The sequence below is a fragment of the Limanda limanda genome, chromosome 20 (assembly GCF_963576545.1).
Source record: "Limanda limanda chromosome 20, fLimLim1.1, whole genome shotgun sequence".
Taxonomy (NCBI): Eukaryota; Metazoa; Chordata; class Actinopteri; order Pleuronectiformes; family Pleuronectidae; genus Limanda; species Limanda limanda.
The window spans coordinates 11,650,929-11,678,567 of NC_083655.1; the positions used below are offsets into that span (position 1 = coordinate 11,650,929).

At 45.1% G+C, this 27,639-nt stretch overlaps 2 protein-coding genes across 2 annotated transcripts in view; one reads left to right on the forward strand and one right to left on the reverse strand.

Moving 5' to 3' along the window:
- Window positions 1-6,904, forward strand: part of pola1 (polymerase (DNA directed), alpha 1) — a 48,241-nt gene extending 41,337 nt beyond the window's left edge. The window contains exon 37 of the mRNA XM_061093854.1: window positions 6,007-6,904. Coding sequence (XP_060949837.1) covers window positions 6,007-6,143 — 137 coding nt within the window. The 3' untranslated portion in view covers window positions 6,144-6,904. The remainder of the gene's footprint in view (window positions 1-6,006) is intronic.
- Window positions 6,905-12,592: 5,688 nt separating this feature from the next.
- On the reverse strand, window positions 12,593-18,577 carry arxa (aristaless related homeobox a). The gene is made up of 5 exons (XM_061094201.1): window positions 18,388-18,577; window positions 17,484-18,048; window positions 16,023-16,068; window positions 13,555-13,886; window positions 12,593-12,860 (listed from the first exon to the last, which is right to left on the reverse strand). The coding sequence occupies exons 1-5, from the start codon at window positions 18,575-18,577 to the stop codon at window positions 12,593-12,595; spliced, it is 1,401 nt and encodes a 466-aa protein (XP_060950184.1).
- Between the last annotated feature and the right edge of the window lie 9,062 nt (window positions 18,578-27,639).

Below are 27,639 nucleotides of genomic sequence, written 5' to 3' on the forward strand. Positions count from 1 at the left end.
CTCTTTACCCATAGTTCTCGCTGATTGATGTCACTTGATTAGAAAGGGCCGCTAGGCCGAGTGATTTATTTATTTGATTAAATATTTATGTATGTATGTTATTTATGTATGTATGCCTGAATGCTGCAAAGTGTGCGCGCTGGGCTGGACCTGAACGAGGCAGCGAAAGAGTAAGACAGCAGAGGTAAATACATTGTGTAATCAACAGATGACCACTCAGAAGATGGAGGGAGCTGAAATAGAGGGATTGGCCGGTTGTGGAGGAGGGAAGGGAAGGGGTACTAACATGATTATAGCCTCCATTTTTGCCTTCTTTTATTTCTGCCTTTTCCAAGATTTGAGAAATCATCCCCAATCAATTCTCCACTCTCCTTTCTTTATGTTCCTTTGCTTTTGCAGTGTTTGTGATCCAGTCTGCACTTTCTCTTCTTGAGTGTCTGGCTCATCTGTTGCCTTCAAAACGATACAGTACAATACACAATGCAATCTCCACTTGGTCTTGCAGCCCCGGACGTGTGTGTTCACAGTTTACTGGACATGTAGAATGCACAGCGGACACACATGGTTGACGGTTGTGGAGAAGTTTAGGTTTGTGGCAGCAGGCAAATCACTGGTCCACTGACGACAGGCTGAAACAAAACACACCTCACATGTAGGTTCGCCAACTTTTTGGGTTAGAGAGCTCTCAAAATAAATGAGAGACAAGTGCAGTGGACATTTTAAACCTGCCTGTTTGGAATGGGCTGTTTATCTGGCCTGTGGTGACGCTTGTTGCAGCTTTTCTTTCTGAAACTGTAGAAGTGATCTGCAATGGTTGAGCCAGAACATGTAAAGATCGGCTGAAGGACTCATTCTACACACACACAAAGATGTAGATTTTGGAATTGTTAGATTGGTATGTTACAGTTTGCATATCTCTTAGTTTGGTGCAGTGCAGCTGACAAGATACTCTGAACTCTGATTGGTTGATTGACCAATTTAAAAGTGCAAATCCCAGCAGACTTTACCTGCTTCTATTTATTGTTTCATTCAGAACAACCTACATTGGCCTTTAAAGGGTGAAACTTATTATTTCACACAAAGAAAATAGAGAAAAGGTTGCTGTTGCTTCCCAGAGCAACAGGTCCGTATCATCAACAACAACAACAACCCTTTGACTGAAACCTTTAAGATTCATGAGCTCATCTATCATATGGACATAATTGAAATGTTACAATTTGGTTTTATAATTACTGTAAATGGAAACATGCAATTGTAGCTCATCAGAGTCAACTTAAACATTCATAACTCTCGTTTTGATTGTTTTATTTACATAAATATGGCTGATACAGAGATTCGCTGGTTTGATTGCGCAATTTGCAAAACTGAGAGTGAGATATTTGAGTCCCAAAGTAGTTTGTCAGTTCATGGAGGACTAGAGGCATGTTTCCAGCCCTGAACAAAGCATGTGAGCTTATAGGGCAGGTGTAGGTCACTGTGTCACTCATAATGCTTCACATTGATATCTGTAAGCCCAGTGCTGCAACACTGTCTACAGCAAATGGTTTATCCAACACACACACACACGGATGGATTCATCGGGCAGAGGAGAATGCATGTATACACATTCTCATGCTGCTATAAAATATAGGTTTACGGTGTTATCCCTCAGTCCTGGGGCAGTAATACCCCATATTACTGCATTACACACCCAGGGGCCACACGGCTCCGATTACAGGGAGGAGACATACAATCCTATACACCTGACTTGACTCTGTTGTGTGTCGGTGCACAGACCAGTAGCTCTTTGGGGCCTATTGTGATTTGCAATCGGATTTGACTTACTGTACGTGGTGATAATGTTGTGAAGTGAAAGACCAAGCTGCAGCCGTGTCCACGAGAGGAGACTGGTGGACGAGGTGCGAGTGGATATAAGTTTAAATTGGAAGCATTTGAGATCATTAGAAGTGGATGCATGCAATCAGAGGTCTTGGTTTATGAGTTTTTGAATTCTGGAATAAAAAAAGAACGGTATCTAAATTAAACAGTTTTTCCCTCTGCCAACAAACCCCATGAAAATACCTAAACAATCAGTGTCCAGAGTACATTGCATATTTTATATATTTCATGTGGACAATGAAAACTACAAAACAGGACCTGTTGACTGTACGTGTGTTTTAGTCGCTATAAAAATTGGATTTGCTCTGATGTTACTTTATCTAAACATGCATCCTCATAGGCCTAAAGCTGAGAATGACTCGGAGGAGAAGAAGATTGAAGAGAATTGAGATACAAACTAAACGTGTTCGTTCTTTGAGAGGATTTATTAACAAAGAAACAAGCCAGCCTCATCCTTTAATGTTCACAGTTACTGTTGTTTACCAAAGCCTCAGGTAAAGGAGCTCCATGCTATACCGGAACACTCGTGCCGTCATTTAGTCTCGATCATATCTGGTTATTTATGTATCTCAGAGCCACTCGGAGCATGTGTGTGTTTACATGTTTTCAGAACATACACAATAAAGCACATTAAAGTGAAATAGCTTTACACAGAATAGCTGTCAGGCAAAGCTGAATGTGATTTGATCAGCTTGAGTGTGTGCGTGTGTGTGTGTGTGTGTGTGCGTGTGTGTGTGTGTGTGCGTGTGTATGCAGTGCGACAGCGTGTTTGTGTGTCTGTCTTATCTACATGTACATTGCATTTTTGTGCCTGATTGCTGCGACTGAGTAAAACATGGAGGTAATTTCACCCGCTCCAGGAGATCTCTAATAGATTATACACACACACACACACACACACACACACACACACACACACACACACACACACACACACACACACACACACACACACACACGCTATGAAATAAAGATGCTGTCCGTCCCTTTGCTGGGAGCATCCCGTATCAATGACTTTCAAATCATTTCATGCCACCTTTCTTCTCTCCGTCTCCCCCCTGCTCTCCCTTTTCATCTCCCCCCCCCCCCCTCTCCTTTCCTCGCTCTATCTGTTGCCTTTTCTCTTCCCTCCGTCACTCCTCCCCTCCAGGTCTCCGTCTTGAGTGTGGGCAGTATGATTGCATGTGTGAGCAATAACGTAATTTCGCCGCATTGATAAAATATAAATTGTCCTTGAGCCGCGCTTTTTCTAATGATCCATTTACCGACAGCTTCCCTGCCACCTCTCAGCGTTCCGCTTTTGGTCCTTGTCTACTACCCTCCCACTCCTCTCTCTCTCTCTTCTCTCTCTTCTCCTCCTTTCCCTCGCTGTACTCTCCATTTTCTTCTCTCTCTCTCTCTCCTCATCTTCCACCCTCCCTTTTCTCCGAGCGATACAAAGCGGGGTGGCAAAATCTGCGGGTGCGATTGTCAAATCAATTATTCATTCTGTGCAATTACACTCACACAAAGAAGTTTCCCCCGTGCTCCGAGTGGTGATTAAATTAACTGCTATTCCAGCTGCCCGTCGCCACCAGCCTAATAGAATATTCATGGAGGCGGCCAACGGAATGGCCGATCTCCATTAACTTCATCATGCTCACTTAATTACAGGCTTGTTATTGTATTTACACCTAGTTAGAGCGTGCAGAGCCCCGATCTACTCGTGCCCAGCGTCGCCAGTGTGCACGAGTGTGTGGCAACACCTAGTTAGAGGAGAGATAACCCCCGATGCACTCGCTGTGCACATGTGCGTTGTGAGTCTTTGTGAGATGTGCGTGTGAGACGGTGAGGAACGTGGAATCCGCACCACCGGTTTTCTGTCCCGTGCTGCTAATCACGCAAAGTTTTTCCCCATTAAAGCTGCATTTTCCTCCACAGTATGCTTTCTATCAGCACGGGCGTTTTCCATCTTTTCATTTTCATCAGCATCTCTTTCTCGCCGTTTCCGCTCCTCCCGTTTCTTCCGCGTCTCGGCCTTTTCCCCAACAACGCTCGCTGTCTCCCCTCTCTTCTCTCCTCCTGCCTCTTACTCGCTTTTTTAAGGGAGGCTATTTATTTGAACTGCACTCCCCACTGTGCTCCGACTCGCCGCGAGGTCTCTCCCGCTTTCTTTTCCTCTCTATGACTCTTAAATCATTCTTTTATCTGTTCGCCACACAGTGATTGAGGTGGAAAAAGAGAAAGGAGTGAGGAAGAGGAGAGGAGGGGGAGAATTATTTTCTCCTACCTTTCAGAAATGATGACATGATTGCTTTCGCTTGATCATGCATCATCACTCCCTTCTATTCCCCAGATAAATAGACTAGTTTGTCTTCTGCTGCCTCTCCTCTCCCACCTTCTCTCCCTCCATCCCCGTGCTCGCTAACATGGGGATTATCGGGTAATAGTTGCTGCTGACGTTTAAGTCAACCACACCATCTCCTGTGTGTGTGTGTGAGTGAGTACAAGTGCATGCGTGTGTGATTGGTTTGTCACGTGGCTGTTTTTTAGTCGCCATGACTTTGGTTTAGTGTGCTTTTATAAGTGTTTAACTGCCATCAGTTGACTGTGTGTGTGCGTGAGCATGCGCGTGTGTGTGTGCGTGTGTGTGCGTGCGTGTGTGTGCGTGCGTGTGTGTGCGTGCGTGCGTGTGTGTGCGTGCGTGCGTGTGTGAGAGAGAGAGAGAGAGAGAGAGACACTGTTGATCTTTGTGTATCTAACCTTTGTTCCCTTGGACAGTCGGTGGGTTGGTATTTATCCAGCAGCCACTAATGTAATGGACAGGAAGACAGGAGATAGGGCTGCGGAGATGGCGAGGACATGACAACTGGCCATATGGACTGTGTGTGTCCGAGTGTGTGTGTGTGTGCGCGTGCGTGTGTGTATGATTGCGTGCGCTCTCATGTGTTTATATACAGTGTGTCATCTCAATAAATCAAAGACATGCATCCAAATAGAATCAGTTAATCTAGAAATATAAGAATTTTGTCTTTTAAGGACGACTGTTGCTTTCACTTCCGAAACAATGAACTGATCACTTGATTATTTAGTCATTCACTGGTTCCATCTTGTATGAAACTATTTAGTTTTACTGACAAACCCTCTTTTTTGAATTAATTTTAAGTAAAAAAGTAAAAGAGAAAATCCTGTTCATGATAAATATACATGAGAACGAATTAGCTGCGAAATCAAATCACTTCCAAACCAAACTTTCTCTTTCTTATTTCCACTTTCCTGTTATTCTTCACCTCCCGTCAGCTCACTATCATTCCAGTTGTGGCTGCTTTGCCGCATGCTTTTGGTTTGATAGTGTGTTATTACTTGGTTTCATAATACTTCATCTACACTTGACGCTCAGTATAATGTTGAAAAGATTTGATTTCGGCGGCCACCCAGCCCACGACAGTCAGCTCTCAGTCTTCTCTCTGGCTTTATTACGGCCCACCTGAAGGGATAACAGGGACGAGATATTGACTCCATGCGCTCGTTGGGCTTTTCTATCGATCTCATGATCCCGCGCTCGCGTGTGTGCGCACATGCCGTCATCGACCCATCAGTCCAATTCTGTGCGACATCTCCAGGCGCTCAGAGTGATAGGAATACTGGCAGATAGCATAAGATCTGTTAGCTCTCCAGTTCAGTGAGAAACGCTCAGTGCTTGTTAATGAGGAGACAAAGATGGTGGGCATGATGCTCCACTTAACGCTGGACACAATTATGTACTATTTTCAGACATGAACTCAGGAAGATGTCCGATGAAATTCATTTTCCAGGTCAGACACGTTCCCATCAACAGGAACATTTCAAGAGGCGAGAGGTCGATATCAACGAATTCAACAAAAGCAAAAAGTGATGTACAGGAAAGCAGAGAGAAGGATAAAGTAGCTTCACTCCTTCATTTGTTAGAAACAACATCAACACGCCCGATTGCTCCAAACTCAAACGGAGCCGGCAGCATTTTCAAACTTCTCTTAAATTCCGGAGCAGGGTTGATGCATTTTTCAAAATGAAAACGAAGTCCTATGGATGTCGCCACGTCTGAGGAGCTTGTTGATCTTCTGTTGAGCTCCGCCAGTGGTAACTCTTCTTTCCTCTCTTCTCCTGCAGCTCTCGTTACCCGGTGGAAAAGGGAGAAGGAAGTGTATCTCAGGCTGAAGGAAGTGTCGGACAAAGCCTTGGCCACCAGCGGCTACTCGGAGATTAACCTGGCCAAACTCTTCCAGGCCTTCTCCACCCTCAAGTAAAACAGTACACACACACATCTGCCAAAGACCACCACCACCAGGAGGCCTTGACGTCTGACTCGGAGCTGGACATTCACACCTTCAGCCACGTGTGTTCTCTACGGGGTTTTTGGGGGGGGTTGATGATAGCAGGTATGAACGATTTTGAGCTCTGACCTTCATATCGCCCTCCCTGGACCTAATGGGCTTGTTGTATGGGTTAAAATCAAATCACACCTTTCTCTTCCACCACACATAGGCACTCGGTACACGCACACACACACACACACGCTCTTGTGACTTGACCCCATCGCTCTGCCGCTAAACGGGGAGCAGCAATCATACTTAAATGACAGTCTATTGTGTGTGTGTGTGTGTGGAGGCTGGCTGTGTCCAGATGTGTGTGTGAATGCGAGTGCGCGTAAAAAAATGCCTTATTCTCGGAGCAGCCAGCGTCCTCCAAAAGCAGCTAATTAGCCAATGATAGTGACTCTGGCCAGCAAGACCACTGGATGCCTGCGGCGATCGGACACTCGGTCTGATTACCACCATTCATCCCCGAGCGTGCACGTGCGAGCGGGCGTGCACGTTTCCCGTGTGTCGGATCAGAAGATGAAAGGAAGAAGCGCGGAGGATGCAGGGAGCGAGGAGGTGAAGGAGGCCACACGCGCTGCTCCCTCGCTCTTTTGTCTCCGTATCGAACAGCTCATCTCCTTATCCTCCGCTGCCTCTGTTTAACCGATGTCATTTCATCCATTTCACTCCTCACTTCGACCCCCCCCCCCCCCCGGCCCCCTCCTCTCTGTGCAGATTGTGTTTTAATGTGTGTAATTTTCCGTGTGTCCAGTTCCTATTGCTCAGTAGGGTTTGTGTAATGATTTTTTTTTTTTTCTGTAATAACTAGAATATTCCATGTTGGGTGTTTTTGATATTGATGAAAATCTTTTTGATACTGAAACTTCAATAAAAAAGCTAAATGGATAAAGTGTTAATCTTGGTTTTTTTTTGCAACGCTGACAGATGGGATGTATTCGTGTTTCCTGTGTTACGACTTCTCACTGTAATACACTTAACGTGCCATAAAAGTGAAATCTATTAGGAAAATCAAACAAATAACTGATTATTTAGAATTGGTGCATCTCGGTCGGTACATCAGGAATCCTTGAGCTTTATTTATAACCATATTTTTAAAAAGAAGAACATTTCTTATCGTCAACAAAGCAAAAGTTTCAGTGAATTGATTCCAATCACATGTGTAAAGCCTGATACAGCTCATTCTTATGTGTTACAGATAATTTCATTGTCCATAACCTATGAAACATGACCTGTTCTTTTATTTACCATTAACATAAATACTCAAGTTTATTAAGGTGACCTGCTGATGTAATTTCTGGCTAATGCAGCACAACTGCAGTTCCCTGAGAGATGAGAGCATTTTTTTTAAGATTTAAAGACTGAGGTATATTTGTTTTTAAAGATTTACGACTTTTGTAGTAGTGACTGTTGCTCACGGACCTTTGGTCTCAGTTGCTGCTTTGCTGGATATAAAAACACCGTCCATCACGTTTTGTCCCTTAAAAACACTGGTGTGAACTTTGTGGCTTTTGCTTTGTTTCTACTTGATGTTTCTAATGAGAGATTTTAGTTATTTGTCAATAGGAGTGAATGGTTTAGAAACAGTCCTGTGTTATAGTGTAGGTCATTTTAAGTCACACATGCTATAGTTCATTCTGTGGGAAATATAATTAGAAATTTACTTTCAAATCAAGATGCTTCAGATTATATAGATATCCAATAACCAGCAGGGCTCACTCATATTTCCCGACACAGATATTAAAATGTCGATATCGCCAAATAATCTCAGTTTATGTCACGTAGAAATGTCATATTCCTCCATACTTTCTAAATACTGTACGCAGGTAAAGTTTCCTTCCTGCCTCCTGACGTGTTTCGCCATCTTTCTCCTAGAATTCTCCTTTGTGTTAATACAGCAAAAAGCCAGTTTTTTTTTTTTTTTTTTTTTAACTCCGTCCTGCGGTGAGCATTTCCATAAACACTGCACGCCTCACAAATCACTTCAAACCGCTGTGACTTGTGAAGGCAACCTTAAGTGGGCTGAACACTTAAACCATGATTCACTATGCAATAGATAGAACAGGGCTGTGTGAGGGAGGAAGCGTCTCGGCGCATTTACAGCCAATTGCTTATAACTTTACATATTTATTAAATCATATCAGCTCCACTACTTCTCCCCACAGTTGCTTAGTTTCCTTTTTTATTTATTTTTTTTGCTCTGTTTTCCTCGAGACATAATCAACCTCGGAAACCACGGAGGAAGTGCACACGGAGGCCTGCTATTCCCACTGCACCCAGGCTGTGTTTTTTTGAAAGTGAGGGTCCCTATTTTGTCCTCTCAGCTTGGAGCAGACCCAGTCAAATTGAGTCCCTTGCATTAATTCGACCCTGCTAAGCTAATAAGGTCGAACAAGTCTCTTTGTATTGTGGCGTTAAGCTTTATTGCTTGTCGTTTTGACCAGCGATGGACAAGGTAGGCTTTGATGAGGGAATTAGGCCCCTATTCTGTCCCTGTTATTCATGGCGCGGCGGAACATACAGGCACCGGAGAGGGGCGTCCAAAGGAAAGCCGGGCCCATTGCAAAGTGTCTCCCTTGTTGGAGCTGAATAGGCGGTTATGAGACGATAAACCGCTTAATACACTGAGCTAATTGGATGAGAGCAAGAGAGACGGGGAATTAAGGGGCGATCCGAGAGAGGGGGGAGCGGAGTGCCACGGCCCCCGCTATTCAGTGCCTGGTGAGGTGGGGGGGGGACAAGGGAGGGGAGGGGAGGTGTTCATCAAAGCGGCTTTTTTAGAGCTCCTCTCCCGGGGACTGAGTGAGAACTGATCCCGACCGAGGCTGTGGAGTGATTGGGCCTATTCTCTCCCTGGCAGGGACGTGGTGGAGAGAGAGAGAAAGGAGGCCAGGTAGCAAATCAGGGGCCAAATCACACCCAGCAGCGGGGGGGGGGGAAGGAGCAGGGATGTAAATGTGGGGAATGAAAACGGCCACAAGTCAGTAAGAGGACTTTTTTATTTTATTTTATCCTGGACACCTGGATTAAGTCGTGAGAAACTAGCGTGTTGACACTGTTCAACAAATCATGTGGATTTCTTGTTCTTCTTCTTTTTGGAACCAATCTGCAGGGAAGTGATTGGACGGCGTTGACCCTAATATCAACACTCATTATGATGGTCATTCATGGAGCCTGGATACGCAAAGTGCAGGCCCTGTCCTGAATGAAAGAGCATGCACCATCATCAAGTGTGGCTGCAAATCCCGGGAGCCAGCCCCCCCCCCCTCCACCTCCACCCCTCCTGCCACCGCATTTCAATCTTCTCGCCTTTTTGCGCCGCAAAAGAAAGTTTAAGCCTCGCTCCCAGCAGGTCATCCGCCTCCAGGCATTCCCCAGATATTAGGGACAAATTGGTTTGCCATTCATTAGTTATATTCACAATAAGATTAAAACTCCCCGGGCCCAGACAATCTCATCAAAACCCCATACAGGAGGAGAAAAAACCCTATACACAGAAAAACATACGTGCACGCTCCACTGAGCTTGAGCTAAAGAATAGGGTTTTTTTAAACATGGTGGATGGTGGTCTGTGCACACAGGAGAAAATTGGTTTTTATCTTTTTCCCTTTTTTTTCCTCCTCATTTTATCTTCGCATTATGCTCCGAAGAGCAGCTCTGTGGCTTCCTGAGAGCGAGTGTGTTTTCCGTGTGTGCGTCAGGATTAATTTCATGTATCTCTCCATCTGTCCCCTCGTCATTTCTGCAGTAAATGAAATGATTAGCAGGTATGAGACCTGTGGATTCACACATGTAAGACAAAAAAGAGGGATCTGAGGGAATTAAGAGGAAGAGGAGAAGGCCGTTTTCACAGATGCAGACAATATAAAAAGGGAGGGGACTAGTTTAATCCGAAGGGGTAATTTCACGCGATTTGCCCGGGCACCATGGACGGGTCAAACGCAGGAGAATAACCATTGATTGCTGTAATGGTGCTGCATCAGTGGTGAGACCCAATGGAGAGAGAGAAAGGAGGAGGATGGGGAGAGGGGGGCGGGAGGGGATGATGAGGGAATTAACTCTGTGAGTGTGAGAGAGAGGGAGAGAGAGAGAGTGTGTGTGCCGTCTGATGAAGTGGTTTGTTACTTCATTAATAACAAAGGGGGGGATTCGCTTCCACCGACACTGCATTACAGATGTTAAGACCAATTTAGCGCCTTTAAAGGGTCTTAAGGGAAACTTTTGTGACGCCCCCCCCTGCTTCAACCCCCCCCCACCAGCCCTCACCCACAGATAAAGTGGGCGATCTAATTGAAAACCCCTCTCCCTTTGTCGTACGTTTCTCATGTTGGGGGGGATTAAGCTCATGAATATATGGTCAGTATTTTGTCAACTCCGCTGAGGAGGATATAGACGCATGCAGTGCACCGGCTCATGCAGCTGTTCTGCATGTTCTCTCTTGTTCAGGGGGGGCCGGTGACAAAATGATGCATGTAAGCTGCTCTGCAGGAGTCCGCAGCAACACAACCTGTTACTGAAGCTGGAAGAACATATAGATACTTCACATTCCTGTAGTTAGAGATTATTTATATTTCATTCATAGGAAGTCCCTTGAATTAAGCTCTTTTGTATTTGGAAAAACATAAAGCCAAAAAAAAGCACATTTTCTTCATAACACCTTTTATTAATAGTTCTATAATATTGTATTTCACATTGTTTATTTTTTTCCTGGTTCAGGGCCTACATGTCAGTCCTAAAGGAATTTGAAATAATTAAAAGATAACTCATTTTACCAATGTTATTTATTTTCAAATTAGCATTAATAAACCAGGAAACTTACAATCACTTAGAAAGAAAACAGGAAAAACTGTCCTTCACTCAGTTCCTCAAGTTGGGGCGGGGGGGGAGTTGACATAAATAATTCTCTAAAAACCTAATAATAATAATAATAATAATTCATAAACACAGGTGAAATTCTACACAGGGCAACATTCATTAAAACACTACACCGAGTGCAAATTATCAAAACGCGGCCTCCCTCAAATATACACGACCTTGTTTTGAAAATCATCCATTTTTTTTTTCCTCCGTGTACTTTTCCTCCCTCTGTTTTTTTCTTCTTCTTTACACAATATGTACAGTCACGTCAGTAGAGACGCGTCGGCCTCAGTTCTGCTCACACGTCCTGACTCAGCAGGAAACATCACCGCTGCTGCAGTCAAAGAGCTGCACACATCTTATATATATATATATGTGTGTGTGTGTGTGTGTGTGTATATGTATTGTCGAGTGTCACTGTGGGACTGGCGTGCAGAGCGTCGAGGAGTCAGGCTCGTCGAGAGAAGGCTATGGAAGGTCTATGGACAGGTTTCCTTTGGCTCGGGGGGGTGGTGGGGGGGGGGACACTTCCTCCAACTCACCTTTATTACAGACGCAGACCGGCTCAGCCCACGTCCATGCATACCGAGTAGGCAGAGCAATGTTTAATGTGCACGTGTGAAGTGGCACGAGAAGAATCCTTTTTTATATATAAAGTCTCGGCTTTCCCTGGTGGATCTTCAGCTCCGGGTGTGTTTGTTTGTGTGTTTGTGTGTGTGTTTTTGTGTGTGATGACAGATCCTGAAGTAAAAGTAGTCAGATTACACAGTAAAATACCAAAAGTTCCTGATTTTAGAATGTTCCTTAAAGTGGATGTACACACATGTCATGGGCAAAATTCACTTGTTATTATTTAGTATTAACTATTAAATAGTTTCAATTTTACAGCAATACAATACTGAGTTATTGTAATTACTGAGGCATTCATTTAGGAATAGCGTGAACTGTTCATTCTAGCTATAACAAGGCCCGACCTTTCATAAGCTCATCAGATATATATTTTGTTTGTAAATATCAATTTAAAGTTAATAATTTGTAAAATAATGTAGTGGAATTTCAATCATTTTCCACTGAACTATTGTGAAAGATAAAGATCAAAAAAGTACTTTAAATTCAAACTTAACGACGGTGTACTCGCTCAAGTGAAATGACAGAGGAGCTAATTTCAGTTTGTGTGAAAGAATAATTAATAGAAATATTTTTGTAATGCTTAAAATATTCGTATTCTCGTGCTATGTGTTAACCAACCTTGAACTACACACACACACACACACACACACACAGACACTTTTCTCAGCCGGTGCTCTTTTGAATTTGGTCATGCTATTTTGTTGGGGACACATGAGGTAACAGGGACGGTTGAACACAGGGGACATGGACACAGCTTCCTCCAGAGGTATGAAGGGGTTCTTTGACAAGGGGGACGTAGCAGGGGTGTCACGGAATGGGACGCAAGCCCGGGACGGGGGGGGTTTGGAGGGGGGCCGGGGGGGGGGGCCTAGGGCTGGCATTGGGAGTTCTCAGCACACCTCCTTCCCCGAGGCTCCGGCGGGCAGGATGTTAAGCTGGGTGAGCTGAGCCGAGTGTTCCTTGGCCTTGAGGCGCAGCGCAGCGATACTGGAGGCCCGGCGGTCCGCTGAGGAAGAGGAGGAGGATGAAGAGGAGGAAGTGGAAGGGTCGGGGAGGACGGGCCCGGCGTGGGAGGGGTTCTCCACGGGAGGGGCGGGCTGGCGGAGGAGGGCTGCAGCGGTGGAAGCACTGGTCAGGGGACCCATACTGGAGAAGAGCCTGGAATATAACACACGTATTTCCTAACATTCAGGGTTAAATAATTCAGGCCAAAGATAACACAGACTCGTTAGTGAGCAAAAATACTATCTGCAGTCGGAGGAGAAACCAATTAACTGATGGGTATGATTTCCACTGTCCCTTGATGCGTTTTATTTGCTCTTAAGTTCATCTGCTTCTTTTTAAATTCTCCCGAACTAGATTGAAGGAATCAATTACATGTCGACTACTCAATATAAAAGATAACGCAGAGACGACAAGGTTAATAATGCTGCATAACAGAGGGAAGCAAATGAGAAGCTAATTGTGGCACATGCAGTGTGCGGTGCCACCCTTCCTCACAGCTTGTCTGGCAGGATCAGACGTTTTGTTAATTTACTAAGGCGTCTGACAGAGTGATTACACACCACTGGGAACGCTTAACACTATAGCATATTTATAATCAGACACTGAGAGAAACAGGAGTCTAATTCAGTGGGAATGAAGATTACCATCAGTCATTGTAGTGTATAGATGTGTTGGGAGTATATTTGGAGCTCGGTTACTGCCGTGCATTGTTCTGCACATGTGCTTGACTACAAAATTGTAGTGATTTAACTGAAAACACAGGGATAAATGTGTCTGGCAAGTCCAGATCGGTGCAGTCGGGATGTAAATATATACATCAGATATGAGGTCCTGTGGTGCAGCTCACCTGCCAAAAGTGGGTCCGATGAAGGCAGGGTGGCGAAACATTGCAGCCGTGCCCAGGAAAGTGCCCAGGCCGAGCTGGGTGGCCAGGGGTGGGGCGGCGCCATTGTGTGGCGGGGGGGCCAGGCCCGGGAAAGCCGCGGCCGCTGCTGCAGCAGCCGTCCAGGCGGACTCCAGGGCCGGGTGGGGATGGGGGGGAAAGGGGCCTCCGTCCAGGTAGTGGCTGAGAGGGTGACCCCCAGTCAGGGAGCCTGGGAAGGGCAGGCCCGACGGGTGGGCCTGCACCCCGGCCTTCTCACGTTTCCTCCACTTGGCCCTGCGGTTCTGGAACCACACCTTGAGGAACACACAGAGATGATAGTGAAGGTTAATATGAGCAGTGTGTTGTAGAGTTTGACCATGCAGGTGCATAGAGGGGGGTTGTAAAGTGGAGGAAAGGGACATGGAAGCAATATCCAAATAAAAAATGTATGTTCAACTTTGCCAAATAAATACAAAGTGGAGGGAAAAAAATACGGGCAAATTATTACTTTTCCCCAATAATGTGAAGAAGATAAAAAAGAAAGGACGGGTAGAAAAAAACTAAGCTGTAACCCCCTGTCCTGCTCACTATTGGACTGGGCAATAAAACAATATCAATAATTATAAAAAGCAATATAAGAAAGGTTCAATATATATTGATTTATTTCTGATGCATCGTGCAAAAACAGAGAACACACAATCGTTCTATAGATTTGTCAAATGTTTTGCTGTTTATCAAGTGTGTATCATTCTCTGCTCATAAAGAAGAGTTTAAAAAAAAAAACTTCACTACAGAGCAAAACATTTTAGGGAAATAATCATGTGACATTTCAATCAAATTGTATTTCACAGCCCTACATGGTGTGACATCCTTAGTCATTAAACCTCTACTATGTGGGGTGATGAAAAACCTAAAAAATTGATAAAGTCACGATATTTATCATCATCGAAATAAATGGCCGATCATTTAATGTGATAATAATCTATGTTTTATTTTTAATCTTGAAAAATTTTTTGCCATTATTCTCCAGCAGTGTTTCATTGAAATTCACAGGAGCAGACTGATCAGACTTTGGATGCTGTGTCACTGCACTTGTTAATAACCGTGTAGTTCAGGTGGTGGCCAACAGGCGGAAAGTCAACGGTAATGACTTGTGAAGGTAAGTCCTTTAAATCTGTCTAATTAAAGGATGGGGTGGTGGTGGTGGTGGGTTGTCCTCTGGGTGGGTGGGTGTGTGTGGAGGGGGGGGGAGATAATTAAGAGCTGTGTTAACAAAAGATCCGCAGAACATTTGGCTCCAATAACAATTAATGCGCTTTAAATGAAAAAAATTCTTCTTGGAGACGCCGGCAGAACGAGCGACTTGAAACCAGAGGGACTATTTAACTTTCCCACGCATCCGCCGCGGGACAGTTTGCTCTGCTGAAGCTCGGGGGCGCGCACAATGAGCAAAGTGTCAACACCAGGGGAAGTGATTGAACGGAGCCAGCTTGAGCGACAGGGACCGCGCACACACACACACACACACACACACACAGACACACACTCCACACACATTATTCCCAGAGGGCTGTTTAGCATTACACAGCCCCTCGGGAATTTATGAGTTTTTATCACCTCCTGATGGCGCCCGTTAAGTGATTTGTTCACCTACGGCCCCTTAAAGAGACATCTGTTGTTTTACCGTCGGCCATAACCTCCCCGGAGCCTTTTCCCTCGCCGTGTTTGACTTGTCTCTCTGGTTATGAGCCCGGGCTTTCGACATGCAGGGCCACGCTTTCAGTGCCAGGGAGGCGAGGGAGGGAGGGAGGGATGGAGGGAGGGTGGCGAGGGAGGGAGGGGAGCAAACACCTTTAATGGTCTCTCATTCGCTCCCAAGTGCAAAGCATCGGATCAATGCAGGTCTATTGCAATCACATAATGGGAAATCAAATAGCATTATCCCTCCCCTCTCCCGCTCTCACACATCCTTTTACTCTGTCTCACCCTCTCACACACACACACACACACACAGACACACACTCTGTCCCCTCTGATGGGAATCCAAACGTCCCAGGGAACATGGACAGTGTTTGCTCCGTGCGCTAAGTGAGCTTTTTATGAATCCGCTTAATTGCCACTAAAACGTTCCCTCGGCCGCGCGTAATAACATCCAATAACAGGAAAGGATCCTCCCCTGTACGCGGCGGCTGGAGCCATTTAACACGTTTTTACGGTAATAAATTACCGCCTCGAATTGGCCCGTAATCGCTGATCCCCAATCAGTGACGCATATCACCGGCTATTACGCAGCGCCAAAGTGCGCCAGGGACATTTTCCTCCGCGTATAAAACACTTAAAGGATGCTGCATTTTTTTTATAATTTTTTATTTATCCTTCCTCCATCCTCCTCCCTTCTGTTTGATTTACAAGGCATCTCTGTTCGGGTACAAGATAAACAAGACACTTACTTGGACGCGGGCCTCGGTGAGATCCAGGCGCATTGCGAGCTCCTCTCTGAAAAGAATTGTCAAAAAAACAAAAAAACACATTTAAAGAGGAGAAGAAAAGAAAAGGCATGGGAAGAAAAGATTCAAGGTTACAGGCCAACGTTTGGAAGAATTGCTGTTTTGTCCTCTCCTATTGTTCACTGTCAACAGACGACCAAAATAGGCTTGATTTTCTTTCCCTCCCTCTCCTCCCTGGCATGAACTGCAGGAAGACGCCATGGCCATATTCTATTTTCCCCTGTCACGGATGGGTAGAAATAGGCCTTAGTGATTGTTGGATTTTTTTTTTTTCCTCCCTTAGCCCGGGCCTGTCACTGTAACAACATAATGGTTTGAAATAATGACATCCAAACTAGCCTGCCACAAAGCAATTGGCGCTGCCTTCAGCTGCAGAGATGGGCTTGCGGTGCAAAATTACAGCCGCGAGTCGTCTTAAAGTAAATCAATTGGAAAATATGAATAATCCCAAAGGTTAAAAAAAGAGAAAGAAAAAGAAAATGTAGGTACTTGTGTCCTGTAGATTTAGAGAAGCCTTTTTTTATTATTATTTGTGCGTAAAGAGGAGCCACAAATCTACACGTTATTAATTTACAAGTGGATTTTATTTATTTTGTTTTTATGTTCTATAAATATACAAATTCTATTAATAGTGATAATAATAATTTTCTGAAATATATTAAAGGGAGCCTTGTAGTTCACTGTGTGTGTGTTCGTGTAGGTGTGTGTGTGTGTGTGTTGACACCTGCCCTTGGGTTTGAAGTTGGGCCCTGACATTTTTTTCCCCCAGCTTGTATTCAGTATCATGTCCGGAATCAGCTAACCTGAGCTGCACCGGTTAATTATCCTCCCTGAGAATAATACCGCTGTCATGCATCATTCAGGTGTAGCATAAAAAAAAAAAGATCTTCCATTGTGTGAGCACTTCCAGGCCCATTGTGCTCACTTGTGCTAGACACGGGTTTTTTCTGTTGGGGCATTTTATGAGGTGGGATCGGCGCAGTGTCCTGTTACACACTTGTGGAATTACTGGGGGGGGGGGGGGGGGGGAGTTATTGGCCTGGGAGGTGTTAATTTAAAAATAAATGCAATTAATTATCACCTTACATTACGGAAAATATCAGAGGATAAATAGCATGTTTTTCTTTTAGCATTTTGGGGAGTTTTTCTTTAAAGCCAAACCTTGTTGTAATTCTAATAATAATAATAATAATAATAAATGGGATGGCATGGAAAATTAATATTGTAGACTATTTTATTTTGAAAAATGTAAAGCCTTCCTGTGTTTTATATGCACATTCAACTGTATAGCCATACTAATAACAACATTAATACATACAATAATTATAACAATATAATAAACATTAAAATAATAATAATGATAATAACAATGTGACTATATTTTACTATCTTAGTTGCTCTTACCTGGTGAACACGTCGGGGTAGTGTGTCTTCTGGAAAGCTCTCTCCAGCTCCTCCAGCTGGTAACTGGTGAACGTAGTCCTGTATCTTCTCTGCTTCCGTTTCAGCATCCCCTCCTCCGAGTCGCTGCCCGCCGACAGACACACGCTGTCCTCCCCGTCCCTCACGTCCCCATCCCCGGCGTTCAAGCTCTCCCTCTCCTCGTCCTTCGGGGACAGCCTGGCCGCGTCCGCGCAGCTCTCCTCCTCCTTCCCCGCCGCGTCCTCCTCGAACTTCAGCGGGCCGAGCTCCACCAGGCTGCCGTCCTCCGAGCCCTCCGCGGGGCTGTGCTCGCCCTCTCCCCGGCTCAGGGACGCGTTCTCCCGGTAGGACTTGCTGCGGCTGATGCTCACCTGGGGCGCCTGGCTGATCTTGAGGCTGTCGCTGGCCTGCTCCAGCAGCAGCCGCTCCCGGTCCAGCTTGGCCGCCTGGTCGTGCAGGTACTTGCCCCCGGGCCCGTAGAGCCGGCGGAGCTTCGGTGGCAGGTGGATGTCCGCGCTGAGAGACAGGGGGGGGTCTTTAGTTGGCCCTGAGAGAGAGAAGCATGGCAGGGATATAAAAACACCGAACAACAACATGGCTGAGAAGAGCAGAGCAAATCCTTTAAACTCGCAACTTCCATATGCTTTTAAATATTTTCTTCACACTTAACAAATACCATAAGACACCACTCAGGCCTGTGAGGCAACGTTCATGAAACTAATGAGATTATTCTCTTGACTTTCTGGCAATGCAAAACAAACTCCTCTGGAAACAGAAGGCTAACCACACACTTTTACGCATGGATTTACGCACGGAAGCTCCTGGTTCCGGCTACACGTTCCCCTTCCACAGAGTTTCCAATGAACCAGGGCAGAGGGAAACTTACCGTCCGCCGTCTTGTCCAGCTCTCCTCTGCCGGGCAGACCCGTCAAACTCTGCGCTCCGACCAGCCGGACCTTACAGGGGCTGCGGCGGCCCAGAATGCTCTCGATGCAGTAAGACGACAGCAGCGTCGGGGACTTGCTGCTCTTCCTCTCTCCCCGGTCGTAGATGTCTTCCTCGAACTGTCCGTTCATGTCGACGCTTTGGTTCGTCTGCTTTCGGTAACGCCTGTCACTTTCTCTCCCCTTCTCTCTCTCGCTCTCTTTCTCTCTCTTTCTCTCTCTCTCTCTCTCTCTCTCTCTTTCTTGCGCTCGTCTGCAGTCCCTTATCCTTCTGGTCTTCTCCTCTGTCAGGCCGGTGTGTCAGTTTGAACCCGGAGCCTTTACTCCTCCCTCCTGTCCTCTCTTCTCCTCTCTTCTCTTTTCTTCTCCTCTCTTCTCTCTCTCCCCCTCTCTCTCCCAGCTGATGACAGACAGCTGACTCCGGTGTGCGTGAACGTGGAGGCTGTCAGCGCGCTCCTGATTGGCTCGTGTGTGTGTATGCGGGCAGAGAGGCAGCGAGAGGCGGCTTTATATATATTTTACATTAAAGTTAATTTGAGGGAAGGACAACAAAACGTGACATGGACTATCTCTCCCTTTGCCTCTTGGAACGAACTCCAGGAAATAAAGTTGTTCAAGCCAAGCAACTCGCTGTCTGTTAGTTTGATTCATATTTTATTTTTTGTTATTTGTAACATTTAAATGTTTAAAGGATCCATTGAAAATCTTCTCCACTTGAGTGAAATTATTAAATAATATAAACAGGGTTTTGGCAGAAGTGGCAACACAGTCAGACCAGTACAGGTGCAAATGGATAAATATGCCCCAAAAGTACAAATAAAATAAACAGCACAGATTCCTTTTTTTAAAGGAGGTATACAATAATAATATACAATTTTATAATATAAAGAACATTTTAACATGGTGTTGTATATATTACAATAAATAATGGTTAAATTAAATTTATCTGCTTCAGTTTCTGGTTGTCCCTTCCATGTCTTCCAGGGACTAAACAGAGCCATTTTGTGTCTATTTCTATGTCAGTTTGAGGAAAGGAAAACATGTATTCATGCCCATGGGCCTTCATGTCAGTGTCACACAATATTATAGCCTAACATAATACAGTAGCATTGACAATAGGCTAATAACTGCTTATATTGCTTAAAAACAATTAATCAATTCCACATTTTTTCCACCCTTTCTGCTGCCACTATTTTATATCATGTTATTTGTATTACTTTGTTTTAAATCAGTTTTACTACTACCTGTAGTAATAATAATAACAATCCGTCCCAGGCAAATAAAAAGAACAGGCCAATGCTTTTAGTGATTATTTAACAATAATAATAATAATAATAATAATAATAAATTATGGTGTTTTTCTTCCTACCAGGATAAAACATCTATTCTTGTCAGGTTAAAATAATGTCTGTCAGGTTATTAACACTGTGTTGAATCCTTGTGGCGAGATGGAAAATAAAAGAAATCTGGCTCGGAGTTTGTGCTCAACCCCAGAGAGCACCTGTCACACACCGAGTCACACAGAAACAGAAATATCCAAATTAGGATGAGGACTTTTTTTTTTTAACAGTTTCAAGCTGCAGCATTTCAATTAGAGACACAAAATAAAGCATTAATACGGTTAATGTGGGATTTTGTATGTGTCTGTCTCCCCTCCTCTCCTATCAGTCGCCTGCTCTCTGCTGGAGTTTCGGATTGACTTAAAAAGTGAGGCTGGCGCTGCGGTGATGAGACGCGCGGAGCCGGGGGCATGACACGCACGCACGCACGCACGCACGCAGGGGGACTCCGCCTTGCTGTAGAGAAAGAGACAGACAGAGAGGGAGAGAGATGGAGAGATGGATCGAGAATGTAATTTTAAATGAAAGTCTATTTAACCCGCTGTGAATGGCGTGACCCCTATCCTCGCCTCAGAGCCCATCACTGTTAAAAGGATCATTTTCAGAATTCAATCCAAAAACTTCAGCAAGCTGCAATTTACTCTCTCCTTCTGTCTCCTCTCCGCACTCCCTTTTTCCCCTCTTCCTCCCCTCCGCCATGTATCCGCCCGGGCCACATGCGGCAAACGAAAAATAACAATAAAATATATGTGTCCAGAAAGTTATTCTTTTATTTTCTTTGGGTTGTCTGACGCAGAAACTTTTATTCTGGGACACGAGTGCAGCAGATCTGTAAGGTTTAGTAAAGGCACAGGCCGCTTGGTAATCCAGTGGAGGTAGATCCAACAGTTTAGCTCTTGTTTTAATTATTATTTCTATTTTTTCTATTTAATAACATTCAAAATGTTAGAAAATACACTTTAGACGTATCATAAAATAACATTAAATACGATACTCATGTTTATGAATGAATATTTTGCAGATTGGCTCCATCATGAGGCCTGAGTTGTTGCAAGACAATACACCAATAATATTGTTTTTCCTTATGTATTTATATATAATGAGCAGGACTCGTAGGATAAGTGCATCTGCAACTTTTTTTCCAGTCGTGTCACAAACTTCCGAGCTTGTTTACTTGCGCGCAAATCAACGTAATGAGTGTAATAACAATACAAAATGTTATGCCTTTCTTCTTCTCCCCCTGCGCGCTCGCAAACAGACGTGCGTAATACAGACGAGTATTTAGAGACGCTCTGTAATTTGGGGGGGCACGATTTGATTCATTTATCCGCACACTGTTATTAACCCTGTGGAAGAGGAGATGTCAGCAGCCATTTCAGCCAGCAGGACACCCGCGAGCGCTTTGTTTAAACGCACTAATTACGCGCATACATTAGTGGGGGCTGGAATAGCCTCCGGCGCAATTTTCACATTTTCAATTTGCCGTCTATTTGACGCGCAGGTGAGGAGATGACTCACCCCCCCGCCGCCCCCCCCCCTGTGTTTTCATAACATCCTAACTGCACAGACCTGATATCCTCTAATGCGCAATTCTTACACTGAGCCACCGTGCATTTCCATACCCTCGAAGTCCCTTTTTTTGTGCCATGCTCGCCATTTGTGTGTGTTTGTGCATTGAAAAGTCCCAGTGTGATCACATCTCTAGTTTTCCACAGGTCGTGTAACTTCCTCTCTTCTCACTTCCGGCTCCGTGTCTCTGCTCTCAGGTCCAAGGCCACGGAGTTCCACTTGATTTATGACCAGCAGGTTCCTTTCACCGTGCAGGTCATTCCATTGGCGCCATCTCCTGGTGGAAACAGCACACTGCTTCAACAGGTGAGGCCGAGTGATTAAAACGCATAGAACCATGCACCTGAACGCATCACAGGACGAGGGGGTCACCTTCGCCAACCAAGGCCTCTTGCTTAATCGGATGCTCTTTTACGCACGTTCGTTTTGGAGAAGTCCTTGAAACGAACGCACCCCATCCACGTGTATATACCAGATTTAGTGCATTTGTACATGCAGGAATAATAAATGTGTTCATGCAACTGGGTCCCAAACGCAACACGTGTAAATATCTGCCACCTCTCACGCATCAACCGGCTCGACGACTCATCCTCCATCCGTCGCGGCGCTCTGACATAATTGGACACTTGCTCTCAGCTTGAGAGGCCGAGCAGGAGAAAGACGGGAAGGAGAGAGAGGGGGGGGGGGGGAGAGTGTGTGTGTGTGTTGGGGAGAGGGGGTGGGGGGAGGCTTTTAAGGCGCACGTAAGCAAAGTTAATTAGCGGTTATTAACAGCCCGCATAATGAGAGCGAGAGGGAGTCAATTTAATGACTTTGTTAGCGCGGGTTCAGAGCGACAGGCGATGATCGAAACAACAAAGCCGAGCGCGCACGCAGCCATCATCCGTAATTTCCAGCGGTAATGCGGTCTGATCAGAAACAAAGGGTTCTAATTTCGTTCAACTGACTCGATAATTTGTCCTTATGTAAGGGAAAATAATTAATGACTTAATGCTTCAGCAGAAGTAGCTTACCAGGGGGACTCGGGGGGCCTCGTGTGCCGGAGAAGGTCGCAGGGAAATCAATTTCCAAGGCCTGTAATTATTTGCACCACGGATTTAAAAACGTGGACGTGTGCCTCGGCTCCGGTTAGAGTCTATTACGAGCCTCCAAATCTTCTTCCCTGAGAGCAAATCGTGTGTGGCAACAAATGAGCCACTTGTCATAATGTATTGGAGGGTTTTGAAGATTAGAACACAAAGGACATTAGGCATAATTTCGGAAGAAGTCAAATAAACCAAAGGATGCATTCCCTAAAGGCTATTTCGTGTCACTCGTGAGTCCAGGTTTGAAGGTTTTGGGCGGCAGATGATACCTGATCACACCTGGGAGCTGCAGCCGAAATCCCTCAAGCAAATTGTGTGTGGCCACAATCGAGCCTCTTGTCATAATTCATTGGAGGCTTCGAAGATTGTAGAACACAGAGAACTGTATTACGCCAAATGACATATATCTCATGGGCTACTTAGTGTCACTCTTGATTCCAGGTGATGGTTTTGGAGACACATGATACCCTGATCACACCTTGGGGCTGCAGCCGGAGTGATGGGAGTGATGGGAGTGATGGGAGTGATGGGAGTGATGGCCCTCATGCCCTCACCCGCTCACCAACAGTGCTATCAGGTTATTGTGGCGACTGCACTGCAAGATTATCAGAGGCGTGCACGCTTTTTACGCATGCTTTCATCATTTTCAGATGGGTTGAGTCGGACGAAAGATGGGAGCCCTTTTATCGATTGTTGGGGGGGGGGGGGGGTCATGAGCCGCCTGCAGGCCACTCTTGGATTCATGGCAGGTGCAGAGGTCACCCGAACGAAGGCGGCAATTTCACGGCCCCCATTGTCTCCACTGATTACTGCTTTGATCGCAGGAATCGAGAGCCCGATGCTCTCGTGAACCCACCGCGGCGTCGGGGAGCTCGTGAGCTGAAGAGGTCATCATCATCATCATCATCATCATCATCATCATCATGGCCTTCACCATCATCATCCCCAGCTTCATCATCATCACCACGAGTTGACCATGCAGACCTGGGGCGCGGTGTGTTGTCTCAGCCGCGTTTGCCCTTTTATTGATTGCGTGGCTTCATTTTAATTCGATTGCGCGAGTGTCAAAAATTCCGCAAGAATCATCCCAGTAATGAGATAATCAAAGTAATATATGCAAATCAGTTATGTTGCCAGCTTATCAGAGCCGGAGTGCCCCCCCTTGAGTCTGAAGAAGTCCATTTATTCAGTTAGTGGCAATACCTTGCGCAAATGGCGCGATGCAAATGACAGTTGATTAGACTAAATTAAGAAGCTTGTTTCTCCCTGACCTTGTCTGAGTTTTATGTAAATTCTTTTTTCTTGTTTTAATGTGATAAAAAAAAGCATTTTGTACCTTGGCCTTTGGAAATCAACAATATTTTTCGAAGAGAGGAACAATGGTCAGCTTCAAATAACTCAACAGCTCGGTTGATCCCCTTTTCTTTCTGTTTGTCTGTCTGTCTGTCTGTCTGTCTGTGTGTGTGTGTGTGTGTGTGTGTCTCTCTCTCTCTCTGTCTCTCTCTCTCTCTCTCTCTCTCTCTCTCTCTCTCTCTCTCTCTCTCTCTCTCTCTCACTCTCTCTCTCTCTCTCACAGACCTCAGAGTATCTTGACCCCAGTGCAACTACCACAGGGACCGAAAGCGTGCCTGTGTAACTTCCTTGCTGTGGGGGGAGTGTGCCCTGAAGATAGACTCAGGTGTGTGCGCCTCCCAAAGTGAGTCCGCATGTGTGTGTTTACACGATTATGTGTACTCATGTGTGTACCATAACATATTGTCTTAGGGGACAGAGAGTGCAGTTGAGACTTCCTCTCGGTGGGGTGTGTGGGGCCTGTAGATGGGAAAGGAATAAATCCAATATAGATTGCAGGGCTGCGCTGCCTCCCGCTGGGGACCCTCAGACTTGCAGGCCAGGATCGAAGTGCTTTTCTCCCCCCAAATTGGCCTGAGAGGAGCAGGAGCAGCCGAGCTACACCCCCAACACTGGGACTGCCTGCGACCTAATGATGGTGCTGGGGACGGACACACACATACACAGCAACGGAGCTCGACACATGTGCAACTACACGCCAAAATACACACACAATCATTGCCCAGATTGATATAGCATCAGTCGCACTCTTGCACCAGGCAAACACACACTTGGATGAGAAAACCACACAGATATAAACCCACCCTCCTGGCTCTCTGATGCTGAACACACCCATTCCTCGTCCAAAGAGCATTCACCTCAAGTTTCCCTCTTCACATCTCAGACTACTCCTCAAAACTACCAAGCTAAACTACAGATTTAGAGGAGGCATCCTCACCACCTGTCCACATGCTTCATAGGGAGGGGTGAATAGTATAACTGGCCCCATACCAAGTGTCTGAACCGATACACACTCCTGCCCTTTGGGTCCCCTGCGAGGAAAACACCACCAGCACCCCAATGCCATTACGCTTCCAGCCAAACATCCAGCCAATCTCATTTTGGTTCTGTCCGGGAGGCTAATTCTATTTGTGATGAGGTGTCTGGTGAGTTGCTGGGCCGGGTCCAGACAGAGACAGTGGGACAGAATATCCTATAAGCAGAGAATTGGGGCTCACTATGACTCATTACCCGCTCACCGGGCATTTTATGTTAACTACCGCATGCCACTACAGCGTCCAGCTCCAGAGAATAACAGGCTGCAGGGATGAATACAAAGATATTCACAACTCTGTGATTTGTTAATTAACTAACGGATGGAGTCGCGTAGTTTGTGGAAACCATGTTGTTGCTTTTACTTTTCAAACCTTCCCCTTTAATCCACGTGCAATAAATGCAGCTGCATGAGCGACTTTTTATCAAAAATTTTACAGCAATTTACTTCTTACACGTAGTAGAGGCCCAGTCTTTCAAAATACATTGTTATGTTTTTGTATTTGGAAAGGAACGTGAATGACCTACACTGTCCTACAAAGACAGAGCAGGAACTAAGCATTGATGTCAAATGTTTTTAAATGACTCCAGAAATGACTATACAGAAATGAAGCCAAAATATCCCAGATACAAACGCTGCCATTTTGCAGATTTGTATCTTTGCAGTACTGATTAAAGGTCCCACTGACACACATGCTCGACCAATCGCGAGTCAGTCTCAGCTGTCAATCGTGACGTTTCATCCTGTTTTCAAAGCATCAAATAACAAATCAAAACCACACGTACCAGAAACATTTACGCTTGAATGAATCTAAAAAGACAGAGGCCATCTTTGAGAAAAACCTATTTGATGAGTACTTTGACTTTTTAGTTCAGTCCGTGTCCAACCCACTAACATGGAGAAAAGCAGGATTTATGAGCTGTACTGCAACCAACCACCGGGTGGCGATCCAAACACTTTGGCATCACTTTTAGGTGCCAGTCATGTCGTCCATCTTTAAATACTGTCTCCATAAGCTCAAACTCTCCTCAGCTGAGTGCAATAAGTGCTACAGAGCCCACAGAATAATATAAAGAATGAAGTTACTGCAGTTCTGCAGTGGCTTGTTTCAACATGTTTCTTAGTGTTGTACTTACTGCAAATTGAATAAAGCTGAAAATAGAAAAAAATGACATTTCTTTGACATAATAGGCTAAAGTTTTGTTCAACAATTTAACCAACTGTGTAGTAAAGCGTGTTTTGGTTTTGTCTGCTTTCCAGTACAAACATCATCTTCCCACGTCTCTGCCATAGGTGCCATTTTGCTTTCGTGAAGCTACTCAATGTGCCTCATCCATCCACTGTCCTCCCTGATGTATATTAATCTTCTATATTTGCTCTGCCTCTTTCTGTCTTCTCTACCATTTTCCACTTTGTATTTCATCACTATCCTCTCAGTCACACTTCTCTTGTCTCTTGATGCTGATACGTCTTGTCTCTCTCCTGTGGTGCATGGAGGTATTATTTCACCTTCCTCAGACTTAATGTATGGTGCTGATTTGTCTCGCTTTGTTTAATAACTCATCATGACATACTCCCAAAGAGCTACAGTTGCAACCCAAGCTAACCAGTACAGGGACTGTGCAGAAAACAACTAATTTTGAGATTGCCATCCATGTGTTTTTGCTCGGCCATTATTCAGCACAACAACAGAGACAAATGCATACTAAACACCTTGAATGCAAATCACAAACAGATGCATAAACATAGGCCACAGAAGAGATATGCAGCAAAATCCTTTTGACATCAATAATTGGTAAATCCTCTGATTAACTTGTAAGAATTGTCCTCAGAGTGCTTAAGTAATTGTGTTTGTGTGTGTCCTTTCTTTTTATTGCATGCACCCCCTCTCTTTAAAGCACATCTTTATAACCAAGCAATTCCAAAGCAATTTTCTCTGTGGGAGGAGAGTGTAATTTTCTATTCTGTGACACTGTGATGTGTAAGAAACTGGGAGCTGGCGCTAAAAGGCGTCTGTACTGTGTGTGTGTGCGCGTCTGAGTGTGTGCGTGTGTGTGTGGTTCTTGGTGTGGGTGTGAGCTGCTTTAATGGCCAACTCAGGGCGGGTGGCGGCGGTGGTGAGCGGGTGCATGTCAGGAAGGCCATCATTTAATGACTCCCAAATAGTGCCCTCGTCGCCAGAGTTATCGTCCTGGAAACACGAGGCTGTGAACCAGGAGAGCGCCACACGCTGCAGCAGTCTTTTATCTTCATATTAAACCATTTGCATAACATTACGGCGACATGGGATTCAGGAGATACCCAACCTACTCAGATGGAGACAGGGAGAGAGTAGGGAGACATAGTGAGGGTATACTACATGTCCTTGCAAATCTAATCAGCGGTAAATGGAGCTGTCAGACGTGTGTGTGTGTGTATGTGTGTATGTGTGTGTGTTTGTGTGTGTGTGGCTCTGGATGGATCATGTCAGGAGTCATTTAACATTAAAGTGCGACAGTGGGTAACAGGGCTATAATTACAAAATACATGAATCCAAGCCATTTCCTGTTAGATGTGACATCCAAATACAGCAGTTAGCCTCCAGTGATACACAAGATGAGGGCAGGCGATTACAATTCAGGTGTCATGTGCTGTATGTCCTTCACAAAGTTAAGTTTTGGATATTTTTGTTGTTGTCTGTTGTCTTCATCAAATTGTGCAGCTCAAGGGAACAAATCGCACTTCTGCCAATTTTTTTCGAATTGCCGATGTGTGGTTTGATTTGATCTGATATGAGTAGACGAACAAAAGGCTCAATCTCGTGTCTTGTGTCGG